The 15,913-nt window shown below is 38.9% G+C and overlaps 1 protein-coding gene across 1 annotated transcript in view; it reads right to left on the bottom strand.

Annotated features, from left to right (window-relative positions):
- LOC103130022 (brorin-like) overlaps window positions 1-15,913 on the bottom strand; it is a 34,319-nt gene that overhangs the window by 14,852 nt on the left and 3,554 nt on the right. The window contains exon 2 of the mRNA XM_016665612.1: window positions 15,268-15,397. Within this exon, the coding sequence (XP_016521098.1) occupies window positions 15,268-15,397 (130 nt within the window). The remainder of the gene's footprint in view (window positions 1-15,267; window positions 15,398-15,913) is intronic.

Genomic DNA, 15,913 nt, shown 5'->3' on the forward strand with positions numbered 1-15,913 from the left:
TTCTGTTCTGTTCTGTTCTGAAGCATTTGGTCTTTCTGCTCTCCTCCGTCTTTGTTGTGGTTCATGCAGGTGAAGAGTCATGCAGAGAGCTGAGGGTTCACCGTTAGATTAGCCAGATTCGCCCACATGCAGCTCAAAGCAAATCCGTCACTCTCATCTTTTGATCTCTGCATTTTAATGTTATAAAAAATGGTCCACCTACAAATATTATATTGCAGTTTCACAGAGTGTAAAGACGTCTGAATCACTGAAACGCTGAGTTGACCTGAAAATGGTAGGAGTTCACGCAAAATGCTCCCATTTTTTATTTATCTTTAATTTATGCACACTAGTTGAAACCCTGGATATTCTGCTGAAGTTGGTGTTTACTGTAAGAACAACATCCTGCTTCAACTTAACCTTTTAAAAGTACATCTTGTCATTTGCCCAGTTTTCCAAAAATAATCCAGGACTTTCATGAAAAAATATTTTTTCTTGGCAACAATCTGATCTGAACTGTTTATTTAGTTATGTAGCAACTAATATTTTGAAAATCAGTTAAATTATGGTTCTGATTTCATCCAGTATTTTCCTCTTACGCTTTAGACTCAACGGCCTCTTTATTAGGTACACCTGGGATTACGTAGGTTATTGCTTTTGGGTTTAGTGGGAGAGATTTAACAAGGTGTCAGAAAAGTTCCTCGGATGTTTTGCTGGATAAAATCTGTGGGTTTGTCGGCTGCACCGCCATGATCTCTCCAGCTACATCACATCTCAAAGGTGCTCTGCCGGATTGAGATATGGTGACTGTGGAGGTTTCTGGAGAACATGGAGTAAAAGGAACGCTGATTTCTCCCTCTGTTAACCATTTCGTATCCAACCTAGATGTATGAAAACTGCAGATCATGTCTTCATTTTTTAGTGAAACCAAAGCTTTATTCTAATTTTTCTGCCAACATCCAGTCCTGAAGCTGCAGGCCACAGTCCAGATAGGACGCATGTCCTACTTCCTGGGTGGAAGTGGAGCTGGATTCAGTCCAGGTCTGATTAACCCTCAACCTCCATCTCCTGATAAACCAGCAGGAAAACCGGTGATCTGGCAATCCATCAAAGAGAAAAGTCACATCAAGAAACATTTAAATATGGCAACTTTTTTCTTTATAGCTTCAGCCTGTTTATTCCCATCTCTATCTTGGATTTTATTTCTGACATAGAGCAAGTGTTTTTACACTCTGAAGTGAAAATAGCAGAGAGTTAACAGCCAGACCACTAAAATGAATAAAATTAGTTTTATTAGGTTGATCAATAAGTAGCTGTTTTTTTATTTCCTGAGTTTGTGGTCAAAATAATCCAATGTAAAATGTGCAGCATTAGCATAAAGAGACATTTCAGGGCCAAATAAAATGTCAGAAAACCTTCTAACATATAGATTCACACAGTGATTTATAACGGCTGTCTTATCATAAAGCTGCTGCATTAACATGAATTAATGGCTCCATTGTTTATCTGATGATGAAACTGTAAAATCTGACTGAAATGCATAGGGCATTAAAAAGAGCAGAATGTGATTTTTTTGTTAAAAAGCAGATTTGTCAAGTCGATCATCATGGCTAAATAACGACACGTCTCATCCTTCCAGTTTTATCGTTCGTCTCTTGTTTCCACGTCATTTACAGCCAGAAGGCCCAGTCATTTAAATAAAACCGCTGTCATCATAATTTGGCCAGACCATAGCTAAGCTTAGCAACAGTAACTAAGGGCTATGGAGCATGTTTTTAAATTCACTGACAGAAACTTAACTCATTTCGCCAACTGTGTGATGAGAATATGATGAAGGATCCTCTAAATGAATACCCAGACACAGTTCACATCTATATACGCAATTTCTATTTGACAAGTGCGTTTTAATGTGTTTCTTTCTAAAATAAAACCTGCCAAATCTTAAAAGGCGGTCCATCAATCGTCCCTCTCCTCATTTACACGAGCCTCGGTTCCTGTTGGCAGCGTGGCTCGTGCCGCTCCGTCTGAAGTGATTTTGGCTCCAGTTCAGACTGTTTATCACGTCCCTTCTAGATTAGTGTTGACCCTAATGTCTGAGTCTCCAAGAGCACCATTTGTTTCCTCATCCGTTGCCAAGGCGATACCCTGCGAGAGCAAAGGACGAGTAGTATGGCTCTGCAGCAGAGGAGCAGACAACAGAGACTTCTTTAGCATTGATTTTCCTTCCCTGAGCATTCCTCAAAAGCACATGCAACGCTTCCATGTCTTCACCTACATGTCGAAAACAACTCGTCCATTACAGCTGCACCAGGAAGGGAAGGAAAAAAAAAAACTTCAATACGCACAGGGCCCGCTTTTTCCTTCTTCACTCACTGACTGGAAGTTCTGTGCAGGAATCAATATTGTTAAATGAAACTTTATGGCAGTGAGCGAGTGATAGTCGCAAACTTTTAGAGGGTATGAAACCATTTAATTGCAATGTGTTCCAGTGCTTGAAGATAATGAGTAAAAAATGATGAGAACCTGCCTCCATTCACAGCTGTTCTTTGATATTCATGAACAACTGTCTGGGGTGGATGTTAGCGATACCTCTTACTTTCATCTTCCTCCCCCGGCTCTTCCCAGAGTGTCTCCTTGCATGCAAGTAATACATCTGAGGCAGGGCACACCAACATAAGCATTGATTTTGCATGCCTGAAAAGGCCAAGATAATGCCCGTGCATAATTGATGAGCTTATCAAGCATTCAAATACTTCATTGTGATTTATATCAACAGTGTGGAAAATGGTAACGAGTAATGGTACAAATCTAGATGGATTACTTGCTAGATTTATTTTTTCTCTCCAAATTAACTTTTTTCTGTGCCTTTTCCATCCACAAGCTTCCTCTTTGGTGCCACTGCACATCTGGAAGACTATTTAATTACTTCCCATTAGCGAGCTGAGCTTTGATGTGACACACTGGAGGCTTCGGAGATCCTCGGAGGTCTCAACATCTGCCTGCGTCCAAACAACATCTGAAGACAAGGCAAACACCAGAACCTGAAGCGACCTCCAATAACTGGATCGTGAGTATTTCATCACTTCTTCACGGCTCATGCTGAATGCTGTGTGATCAAAGATGGAGGCTGACAGTCAGTGGCCCTCGACGTTTAAATCAGACGTCTGGGAGAGAAGCAGCATGAATTAAAAACAGGATTGATGTGGATCGGAGTCGAGGGCCGACCGCTGGTGTCGTTTAGACTGATGTCTCATTCACTTCATCGGGTGGAAGCTAATTATTTCATCTTTTAACTGTTCACCTTATGGTGCAGACTCTTGTGTTAAATAGAATGCAAATGTAATCTTGTGGCAATTAAGTCCTTCCTGGAAAGATACCTTTGTTTTGTTTTTCTCAGGATGTGGAAGAAAAACGTCACCAGCAGGAGGCTGAGAGTGGAGGACTGGAGGAGAAAAGGGACCAGTCAGCAGTGAGGCCTGTGCCAGCAAGACGATCAGTTAAATTTGGATATCAGACAAAGTTGAGCAGCACAATTTTTTCAATTAATGACTGAATAACAGCCATCCAAACTGACACCTTAAAACAGGAATAAACTGGGATTAACCACATGCTGCAGTGCAGGAATCATAAATTTTAGCTTTACTGATGCTAAAGTGCAAAACCAGTATTAGCAGAAGCTAATGCTAAAAACGGTGACATCTGGATCTCTGCGTACATCAGTTTGGTCAGACTGAATGATATCTGGGAGAAACTGGGCAAAAATCGCCTCCGTGGGAAACTTCAAGGGTCAAAACCACTGAAACACATTAAAAGTCCCCAGGACTGTCTGTTGGGAAAGTACTTTTTATACTGATGGAACAGGAAAGGGGCATCTTTGGGGAAACGTACATCCTGTTATATCATAAAATAAATGTAAAATGAACTTTGCAGAGAACTGATTCATTGACAGGATTTCTAGTAATTTGTGTTTTTCTCCTGGAAAAACACAATTTCTGGCTGTCCAGCCTGAGTTTCGCCACCAGGAAAATAATCCAAATCAAACCAGCAGATCCTCCTCTGAGTGACTCACAAGACACAAAAAGAAGGTTTTGGAGTGGTCTAATCAAAGTCTGGATATAAATTGGGCTGAGATAGCATCACATGACATTAAACAAGCTGTTAATGCTTGAAACCCCATTAGTGTAGTTTAATTAAACTAATTCCACAAAGAATGGGCCAAAATTTCTCCATACAATCACAGCCATTCCTGGCAAACACTTAGCGGCTCTAAAACTAGAACAATCAGTTAACAGGTTGAAGGGGAATTTCTTCTCACAAAGGACCAGATTTATTTGGATAGACTTTTTCTCCCTTGTGAAGGAAATAAACATTCAAAACTGCTGTTTGTATTTACTCCAGTTATCAATGTCTGATTCTGAAAAGTGTTTGATGATCTGAAACGCTTAGGTGTGATGAAAAACAAGCAAAAACAGAAGAAATTTTTACAAGGGTAAAAGTTTTCACATTTTTCTCATCGCTTTACTAACACACACACACACACACACCGAGGAAGGTGAGCAGCAAAGCACAAACTGACCCTCGCAAAGATTGTCTATTTGATTGAGGTGAGTGTTTACACCTCCTGGTTACAGCATGATAAGCCTGCCGAGCGTTTCTGTGAAATCACAGCCGAAGATATCTCCTGTCTGGTACCACGTTGTGAAAAAACACACTGATGCGTATTCTCACATCATATCCTAATCAACACTTTAAGCGCTGGTACTGACAACTGCAAATAATATGTGAAAACACCAGCAGGAGAATGAATTAATATGAAGAAACACTAAATGACTGGAGTAATGCTAAAAATACATTAAAAAAAATCTCACCTGCTGCTGATTTAAAAAAAACATGGCAGATTTACTAAATCACAAATGAGTCATTAATGCTGCCAGAGGCTATTTCTGCTTTTTCTCTTTCTGCATTTCTGAAGATTAGGCTTAAAACACGGAGGTTTGAAGAGGCTGCACAACAATGCACAAAACCATTTTTATTTTTTGTTGAATATGTGAAGGAAATGAAATAAAATGGGAAAAGGAAATAACCTGACCATAAAACATTTAGTTTCCAGGCAGAAAGTAAATAACGGAAAAATGCACAAACAGCACATCTCTCAATAACATATTTCCACCTTATTGTATTAAGAATACAACTAAAAAACATATTTCAACAGATTCTAATCCTGATATCTGCAGTTGAGCCTGTTTTCACCAACATGGCATGCCTTCATATTTACTTTGGAAGACTTAGCTAAATGAAGAAGCAAAACGTTTACTGAAATTTATTAGTTCTATTTACAAGTCTCATAAAAGATTGGCAGTAAATGATAATTAACATTTATATTTGCGCTGCTGTTAGCTGCAGAGCTGCAGTGCAGATGGTGGACAGGAAGCCGGCAGGGTGCAGCGCCGCCGGACACTCATACGGTTTCTTATTCTACTAAACCAAGCAGTCAATTAATACAGTTTATTGGTACAGCACATTTCAGCAACCAGGTAATTCTTTACATCATAAAAACACAAAAATTAGAAGTCATACAATCGTCAATTAGAGAAACCGGAAACATTTTTAAATTTTTGTTTGTATTAGTTCACATTTAGCTTCAACATTTGTCATTTTATTTGTCCGTATCGTGAAACTATTTAAACTCTGTTCTGGTTTTTGTGCAGTCGTCTCTGGGTAACAACACACTGCAGATTTAACCAGTATTCAAACTTTTATAGCAAATTTGTGTCAATAAAGTGTCAAATCTAGAAACGTTTTGTGGTTTTAGTAGAGGTTCTGATCTGAAAGCACAAACCATTCTTACTCATCCTGCATTCATCTCTCCTGAACCAAAACCTTCACAAGAGTCCCAGTCCTCACACACCAGTCCCTCCCAGCTGCAACCAGTCAATATAAATAAAACGTTCTGATATGTTAAAAATATTCTAGAACTGGCAGCATGTTGGAGCAGCTCTGCATTAGTTCTCATTTGTTCATTATCTAGACTTTTATTTATAATATTTTTAGTTGAGTTGTTGCTTCTTTTTTTTTTTACAATTATTCCCTACAGTTTTAGTTTCTGTGCAGCTGGAAGCTTTTTTTGTTTTAATTTTTCTACTTTTAGAAAGAAAGAAGGATTCAGGTGTGAGTAAATGTTGTGAGGACTCAAAGCTGTTTTTTCCTCTTAAAATATAAATAATAAAAAAATCATTTGCTAAACAAATACAATAAAGTTTAATTTCTTTTATGAGTTTGTTATGGAAGTCCAGACAGAGGTTTTAGAAAAACACACAGGAAAGAATCTGTTACTTTGACTTTGATGATGCTTTCTGATAAACAGAGGGACGGTATAATAACTTATTCTTGCCATCGACAGGAATGTAAATATTATTTAGCAATTTCATATGTGTTTAGGACTTTAGGATTGTGATTTTCTTTTTCATTATTTTTAACTTTTGTATGGAAAAGTGAAATAATGACTGAAAATAAATAAGCTTGTGATGCATCCTGGTGGCAACAAGGCAGAGTTTTTCCATCAGGGAGAAGCTGATTAGCATCTCAAAGATCAATGACACCTGAACTGGTTGAAAGTGAGGATTCCTGGACGCTGAGCAGAACCGAAAACCAGAAAGAGAAGGAGGAAGTTCAAACTATCTCTTCCATTCATCATAATTACCACAGCACCAGATCCCCTACTCCAACGTTTCTCTCAGAGATTTAAGAAGGAGCAGCAAAAACAAAGGAACTGGATTAGCAGAGCTTTCCTGATGATGTCATCCAGGATGTCGTCTCTGCTGCCTGGAAATTGACCAGCATGTTATGACAGCAGCAGTCTTCAGTCAGACGCCTTTTCAGATCAAGACTGACTTGAAGATACTCTAACATGATTTACAACAACATTTAATTTCCCTTTGCAATAAAGAAAGTTTTTTTTAAAACTTGGAAACAGAATAATTTAGGAAACCTTTCTGCTGTGAAGCATCATCAAAAACTCATGGAAAGAAGTGATGTTCCACCAAACTGCTCAATAAAACAGCAGTTTAGTATTTTAAAGTAACAAAGTGAGGGAGACATGGTGGTAATATTTCATTCCACCGTGTCAAACAACCGTTCATAGCGATAAGCATCATTACTGTTTATGGTCTCAGGTATCCTGTGGTAAAGTTTTCCAACAGGTTTGCAGTTGTTATAATTTTCATGATCTGTTATTTCATTCAATCTCACGCTGTGCAGCTGACTGTAGAGTCTACCTGCAGAAACCTCAAAAAGCTGGAAAACCCAACATCTAACATCTGATATCATTTTTGATAATTCTGTGCAATAATCTTCAAGCCTAAACTTCCATTAGTGAAATCAGTTACAGACCATCATGCTGAGTATCAGTGGCCTCAGCCTAATCCAACAATGACATCAGGAGCCGTTCTAATACCAACATTAACTTTGATACAAGCTTAATTTAATTAAATCAGTGCCATGTAAAGAACATATTCTGATCGGCACCAAGCTGAATAAGATCCGGCTGAATAAAGCTTTGCTCTCCCACACAGTGAGGCTACGGAGAGTTGGATGGGGAAACCTGGGTCTTAATCACACCGGTTTCTACAGCGTGTGGAGACACATCACTGGGTTACACAGCAGGGCTGCTCATTAGGAGCAACTTTAGTTAGTTTTGGGCTTGTTTATCAAACACCGGGTTGCTTATTTAGCCCACAGCATCTGGCAACACCTGTCCCAAATGACAGTGAAGAGCAAGAGAGCTGCAGGTAAAAACATGGCATTGCTTCTGGAGCCAGGGAGAAACCCGAACACTGAATAGTCTATGCAGATATGCTTGTGTGAACAATGTCAGGATCGGTAGGAGTCATCACTCTGACAAATACAAATAAAACACATGTGAAGAGAATAGTCTGAATTATTCTCTTCACTGAATAAGCTTTCATTAGGAGACTTAATTTGTTTTCCATTCTATTTGTTTACTGAAGTCCAAATTCTAAAGTCATGGACCGAAGAGTCAAATTATGTTATAAAATCGTCGAGCAAAGTTAAAACGTGGATGGTGCCGGCAACATTTACTGGCACTTCTGTAAAAATCTGTAAAATAATAATCATTAGCCTCTTAATTAATTTAAATCAATTTAAATATGAATAAATTCAATGGAGGAAAAAAATCTCAGGGAAAGGAACTGCATTTATTTAATTAAAATCGCCTCCCGGATCATTACTGGTACTCTAAAAGGTCCTTTTAACTAAATGTAAATAAGTCCTGTTGCTGGGATCTCATGTTGATTCTGTCGGCTCCAGTTGCTGAATAACTTTTAAAATCCATCCAGAGACGGCGGCGGCCATTATCCTGTAAAAGCTGTGCTGCCGCTTGACGTCGACTTTCTTTTTCTGCACATGCGGGTCACTTTGGGGTCATAAAGCGGTCACACACAGGTCTGACTGAGGTCACATTTAATTTATATGAATGGCCTCACACACACACCCACGCACGCACACGCACACACACACACACACACACACGTACACACACACACGCACAGAAAAGCATTGGAATTGAGCGTGGAGACCTGCTATGTGAACGTAGCCCAGGTTTTCTGATGAAGATCCAGTGAAGATGGAGACTGAAAGGTGGAAAACAAAGTTTTATTTCAGTTTTTTCCAACAGCAGGAAGACGTATAGCACACACTATTCCAGGTCTTCAAGGGTCAGCATCCTCATGCTTTATATCTCTCCATGGAGGTCGTTACTATGGTTACTGCCTCCTCAGCATGCCAATGATCTGCAGAGGCCTCTAACGAGCCACCTAAACCTAAACTAAGACATGCAACATATCAACCCTTAAGGACTGACTTCATGCTGAACTTAACTTCTCACCTGAAATGGCATCAAACTGGATGTAAACATCCCTGGAACAGAAAGAAATCTAAACCCAGCTACCTGTAACATCCAACCGTCTGTAAAAACACAGATTATAGTTTCCCCAAAACACTACAGATATAGTCGCTTCCAAAGAAAAAAGCACTTTTCATTTTGCTAAACTTTTTTTTTTTTTTTACATTACTAGAATATACACAAAGATTTTCTCTCATTTGTAATGGAAACGCAGCTGCTGTGAGGTAGGGAGGGGGACCTGTGATGCTGTGGGCCTGTTTCTCATCCAAAGGTCTGGGAAGCTTCTCAGCGTGCATCTTAAGCTCTTTGAAAAAGTTATTTTGGAATAAAAATGTTTAATCAATCAATCAGGTTTATTTGTATATAACATTTCAGCAACAAGGCAGTTCAAAGTGCTTCACATCATATAACACAAAATACAAAACCAGAACAAATGAATCATCACGTTTTCATATATCATCATTTCACATCAAAATGTCGGTTAGGTTTTCATTCATCGTGGTTCAAAAGCAGCTCTAAACAGGCGAGTTTTAGTCTAGATTCAGATGAACTCAGTGTTTCAGCTGTTTTGCAGTTTTCTGGAAGTTTGTCCCACCGGCTTACCGAGTTGGGTTATGTTGGATCTCATGTCATTTGAGTTCTGGCATCCAAGGTTAATAAAACGTGGCACTTTTACAACTGGATGTTGACATGAAATCATCTGTGATGGGATTTATGTAGAGATTCATCAGGAATTATTTAATTTGGCCCCTCAGCAATCCCTCAGAAGAAATGGACTGATCCTGTCATTAAACAAATAGAGAGCCGCCATGCTTAAATTTTCCGTCTCCATATTTTATCCTAAGCTTATTACCTGCAGCACCTCGTCATTTTTTCGCTGTCTGGGTAAAACAAATGATAACTCTGATTAAAAGTTTTTCAGCAGCTGCAGCGTAATTTCCCCTTTGATTGCATAGAAATATTTCTCAACCGCTCCCATCCTCCATCATTTTGTTTACCACAATGCTGCTTGCCTCTTAGCTTGAAATTAAATTTTATGGAAAACTGATGTGTTGTTATGAGAAAAATGTAACTCGGGACGGGTGCGCAGAATGCTGAGTGGCAGTCCAACCTCTTGTTTGCCCACAGGTGAAGCAACGAGAAAAAAAATCATATTTTGCTCCAGTTTAGAAATAAATATGTTAGTGAAGTCCAATTAAACCCCGAGGAGTGTAACACTCAGTTTAAAACCCTGAAACATGTAGAGAAATGATATTGTCAGCCACTTCCACCCACAACTGCTTTGAATTTATAGAGCTGCAGAGCGTGCCTGGCACACTGATACGGCGTGGAGCGCGTATGATTACTTTTATATTATAGGGTAGCATGTTGTGAATAATCTTGTACAAATAATATATTTGTCCACAACATGGCTCTTTCCATCTCCTTCCAGGCTCCTATGAATAAACATTAAAGGGAAAGTGACCAGACATCTGAGACGTGTGGCTGTCTCGGTTGCTTTAACGAGAGAATGAAGTCAGTATTGTTGCTCGTTTCATTGCAACAATAGTTCATTTATCAGCAATGCAAATTTATATTTGGTTCTCAACATGCATTTCTGTAAGAATCCTCAGGTTTCAGAGACTCACAGGAAAACATTAGACTGAACCACACACAGACACAAAGAGCTAAAATCCACGACCATATCCTCTAAAACACTTCAGACCGACTATTTTAATAGTTCAAACACTAGATATACTTTAATATGTATTAATATGAACAGTGGAGCTAACATCCACTGTTCTTTATTTTCTCTATTAGGGGTTCAGACAATCAGCGCCAGGAAAAATGAATTCTGCTCCTGGATTGACTTCTTTGTAAATGCCAGCTAAAAGTAAACTTTAAATGTTTTAGAAAAAAAATCCATGAATGAACAAATTTTCCACAAGTAATTTGAAGTTCTGCAGGAAAATCCACTAATACTGAACCAGAAAAGGGCTGTGATCCACTCCAGGTCCTTTTTTAAGTGGTTGTTGCTGACTTATTGCTTCATAAAATACTTCAAATAATTTAAAAAATCTAGCACTACACAGCTGCAGGACAACCATAAGAAATCCCAAATGGCTGAAGCTGCAGCACTTTCTGCCTTTTTTCCTCAAACTGCACATCCAAGTTTCCTCCCACAAAAAAACCAGCAGCAAATTACAAACAATTGAAACGCAAAGGATGTTCAGCATAGTCTATTAATACGACTATGTTGTGATTAAATTGTTTAGTTGCAGACGCATATATTGTTTTTTTTTTTAAATGAAGAGGCAAACACAAACACCCCGAGGCAGAGCATCACAAATGGAGCATCCCATAATCAGCTTATCTATATTTGACATTCTGTCTTAGAAAAACTCCTGAAGGTAAGATGAGAACAAACAACAGAGAATACCTGCTTATATTAGCATCAAGTAACTAACACAAACACGGATCTGCACGCTGAGGTTCTCATAAGAGCTTATGAGAAGTCAATATCTAACCTGCAGTGGATGAAGCCGTTAGCAGCGGTGATCGGTTTTAGAGCCAGCAGCTTCTGACCAATAGAGGACCGTTCACAGGAGGAAATAAATCCAACAGATTCATCTGAGCTGAGATATTTAGGGAAGAAAAATGGACGAGCTCAACTATCCGGCACATAACAGAAGAAGGAAACTATATATTTGTCATTTAGGAATGCTTAAAAGGTATTTACTGGCATCAAATAAGTGGAAAACAAAGTTTGCGTGTCGTAATTTTTCAACCACATTCAAATGATGAGCTGTTTCTCAAATAGTTCTATCGAGCAAATGCTGCCTCTCAAATTTAAATGAGGTATTAAGCATCCGCTTAGTGGAAGATCCACACAAATCTCTGTATATTTATGCATATTACAATAAAAGCAAATAATGCAGAGCAATCTACATTGTTTGTAGCACAAATATCAGAGGAGAAAAATGATGCCTGCTGAAAGCTGCTGTTAATTTTGTTGCAGGAAAATAAAACGGGGGAGAAGGAGCAACCTCCTGCACTGCTGCTTTATAAAATAAATAAAAACAAACAAAAAAAAACAGGACAGGGATATAAGAGAAGGCAGGAATGATTCCGGAGCAGTCCAAGCATGACGAGGTTAATAATTAATTCTGCAAAGATCCATCACCAACGTGCAGCAGAGGCCAGAACCTGGAGCGACTGGCGCTGAGGCAAAGTCAGAAATAATGGCTGCAGATTTTCAGATCCTCTGAAACTGGGAGAGTTATTGATAATGTATGCATATTATTTATTCTTAATTTTATGCTTAACTACTTTCTCTAGTTAATTTAAGTGTTAATAAAAATGTCTATAAGGTGGAGTAAGTAGATTATTATTAGCCTTTTTACGGTAATTTGTCAGGTTTGTCAGATGGAGGTTAATCAGCAGAGAATAACTCACATGTATTTCTCATGCGAGTGTCGAGAAAAGTCGAGATCATCCCACTTCCCCATGCTGGAGATTTTAGTTTAATAATAACAATAAATAAAGTTATCTTTAAAACTGATTACACAGGTGACATCAAGACCCAACAGTAGAGTCAGACGGTAATGAAATTAATCTGGTTGTTATTGTGTCCTGCAAACTTTGCTTTAATTCTACTTTTTTCTATTTAATCATAAAAAAAATCATAATCAGGCAGAAAGAGAGTCATGGAACAGGAAGAGCAGGTTTCCTGAAGAAAGGGGAAGTTTCCAGCCTGCATGTGTTTAAAAATAGTTCAGATTGCTCATTTCAAGGCATTAAAGGTTTAAAGAATAAAATCTAAACATTTTGAGTAATTGGATAAAAACCCAGAGTAAAATACTTAAATTAATAATGATAACTTATGATTAAGCCAATAATTAATATTGGTTTAACTAGTGGTTGATGTTGGTTTGATTATAAAACCTCTCTCTGTTGTGTGGCCTTTTCAGACTATTTTGGAGTTTTTTGACATGTCAACTGATCCTATATATCTAAACACACACAAACACACAAATGTGAAATCAGGGTTTCCGTCTGTGTATAATAAGCCTGGCGGGCCACCAGGCTTTACTTGCCCCTCCCCACCAGGCTGAGGATTGTTTATTTATTTTAAACATGGTTTTTTATACATCAGTAACAGTGACAGTAAAGACAGATTAAGCTGGGTTGATACTTTAAGCTGCACCTGCCTGTTGACTTCACAAACTATTATTTCAGAATTACGACGCCGATTCATGCACCTGTGGTTTTTTTGTAACTTAACATTTTTTAACACAAAAACATGGTGGGCTGCTGCTGGACTTAGCACCTCCAACATGGGAATTAGCATTATTTCTGGGGGAAACCCTGTGAATGTACATATAAATTATATATATAAAAATAAGAAAGTGATGTCATGGCGAGGTTAACATAACACAATGTCTTGGTTCTGAAGAATATTGAATTTCACACTCTTGATCTCAATTGAAATGCAATATTGATCAGATTATTGCATAAAAAGCAACATAAATGCTCCAACAGGACTTGATGTTCTTGATCTATCTACGTTTAGTGTCAGGCTTGTTTTGTAACACAGCAGACCTGAGGAAGCTGCTTGACAGCAGCTTTAATGTGTGATAGAGATCACTCCATGGGAGAGTAAATAATTCATCCTCCATATTGATTGGTAATAGATAACGAGACTGATTGCTTTCTGAACACTGGCATAATTTAACATAGTTTAAAACTGCTGCAACCAACATCTCTCCCTTTCACAACCCTGTTCACTCTTACCTGACTGGTAAAAATTAACAGATTATGAATTAATCTCCATGTACAATATAGATTTTGAGATTTGATGGGAAATTTCACAACCCCAGACAGAAAAAGCTGGATGATGTAATCAGGGAGATAAACTTAGAAAGCTCCTCTTGTCAGAACAGAAATCTTTCAACCCCAGAATCCGGGATTAAATGCTTGGCGGCGTTAGTCTTGGTCAGGTAACCTGCCGTCTTTGACAAGGGGAGCTCTGCTTATGCTAAACTGTGGTAATTTTATGCTAAGAACATCGGACGCTGTCTGAAAATCCTTGTCGGGTGATTGCGCCTGTGGATTTGGGAGGGGATATTTTGGAAAACAAATGCACAACACTGCACCGTTTCCCCAAGCGCCCGCGAGACTGATGAGTCTTCAAACACGACCCCTGCAAATCCACCGGGCATTGCACAGCAGGAACGATGGAGCGCGGGCCAAACTGTGCAAAGCTCCCTCAGCGTGATCAATATGTGCATATGTAAAAAGTCAGTGTACAGCAAAAAAGAGGAAAAGGGACCAATATCAAATCCCTGAGATTACAGCAAGCACATATTAATAGAGTGCATAATGCACCATGACGTCCAATATTTTTTAGGTTTTGATGCAGCCTTTAATTTAATGTAGGACGCCGTCTGATTAATACCTAATGATGAGCATTCAGTATGCAAATGTGTCCTGAGTTTAAAATAAATCATCTTAATGTGATATTTTGGGTGTAGTTAAATCAAACCGAACAGATGGGAGTCACGTGTTGAATAAGACATTTAATGAGTGTTTTGATTATTTAATCCACTTATTTTTACTGACATATTTACTGTATGCATCTTCTGACAGGCTTGAAACAAACAGCCAGTAATTCACATCCTCAAGAGTTTATCCTTTAATCTGTACAAATAAAATTCAACAAGCAACCTAAAAAAACCCGCATTAGCCAAACAAAGCCCTTTCCTCCGAGCATCAGGAGCGTTTTTCTTTTTTTTACTCCTCATGCATATTGTTTGCTCTTGTTGATATCAAACAGTCCGCGCCCCTTTAAGGTTCTAAGTCAGAGATACATATCGCAAGTCATCATTCTTTTTGCTGAAGGAAGCAGTGTTGCTGACATTGCCATGTTGCATTACACTCACACCAAGAAAACAAGGGGACATAATCTAGGACAAGCTGTCGGGAATCATCTGAAACAATTTCAGTTAATCGACTCTGAGATGCAGAAATCCTCCTTCTCATGGAGGCCGAGGATCTCTGAGATCATAAAGGAACAACAACAACAGGACACAAACATACCAAATAATCTCATGATGAGATGCGTTCAGACGTCTAAATCCAGATATTAAAGGAAGAGTAAAAGTGACACCTGCATGATTTATTTCGCCTCATTAGGTAAAGATCAGTCAGGATTCAGGAGAGTAAACCTGATATGCTAAGATGTTGCAGACTGCAGTGCAGCACGCTGTGTTTCTGTGTCAGCAGAATGAACGCCGGGCTACAAAGCCCTCATTACTTCAGCTGAAGTGAAGCAGAGAAACATTTGATGCTCCACCCGGAGCAGCTTCTGCTGGGGAACCGTCACTCACCGCTCTTGCAGATGGGACAGCACTGGTCGGGCTCGTACTCCGGGTCCACACACTCAGTCTGAGGACAGGCGGACACCGAGCACAGAACCTCTCCACTGGGCTCACACCGGCACTTCTCACACGGAGACACCTGAAGGACAGGGATCAGGTCGGCCCATCAACAAAAAAACACTAAATCAAACGCTTCTGGTCTAGTTTCCAGTACAGATATCTTAGCTTAAAATAAGATGAAATTAATGGCCAGTAACCTTCATGCAACATATATGAGCTTGTCTTAAGTCTATAATTTCTTAATATTAAAATAAAAGTACTAGTACCCTGGTTGATTATATAATTTATAACAAAAGAAAACTGTCTTGATATAAGTGAGATAATAAACAAACATGTTTTAAAGACATACAGTGAGGAGAGATCAGCTGATTTTCTCCTCTCTCAAGGACACAAACACTGAACTGATGAACCTGTTTGAAATCCTGCTTTTCTCTCCCTGTCCGAGTAGCAAACGGCGCATTATGTCCCTCTCTGACTCCGTAGTAAAAACTGTACATCTCTGAGTTAACGCTGTTGTTCAGCAGAGCTAAAAATAGTAAGAACACGACTGTGTGTTTGTCTCTGAGGGTTAAGCAGCTAGCATGAACGTATATGG

The sequence above is a fragment of the Poecilia formosa genome, unplaced genomic scaffold (genome assembly GCF_000485575.1).
Source record: "Poecilia formosa unplaced genomic scaffold, Poecilia_formosa-5.1.2 Scaffold599, whole genome shotgun sequence".
In the NCBI taxonomy this organism is placed as follows: Eukaryota; Metazoa; Chordata; class Actinopteri; order Cyprinodontiformes; family Poeciliidae; genus Poecilia; species Poecilia formosa.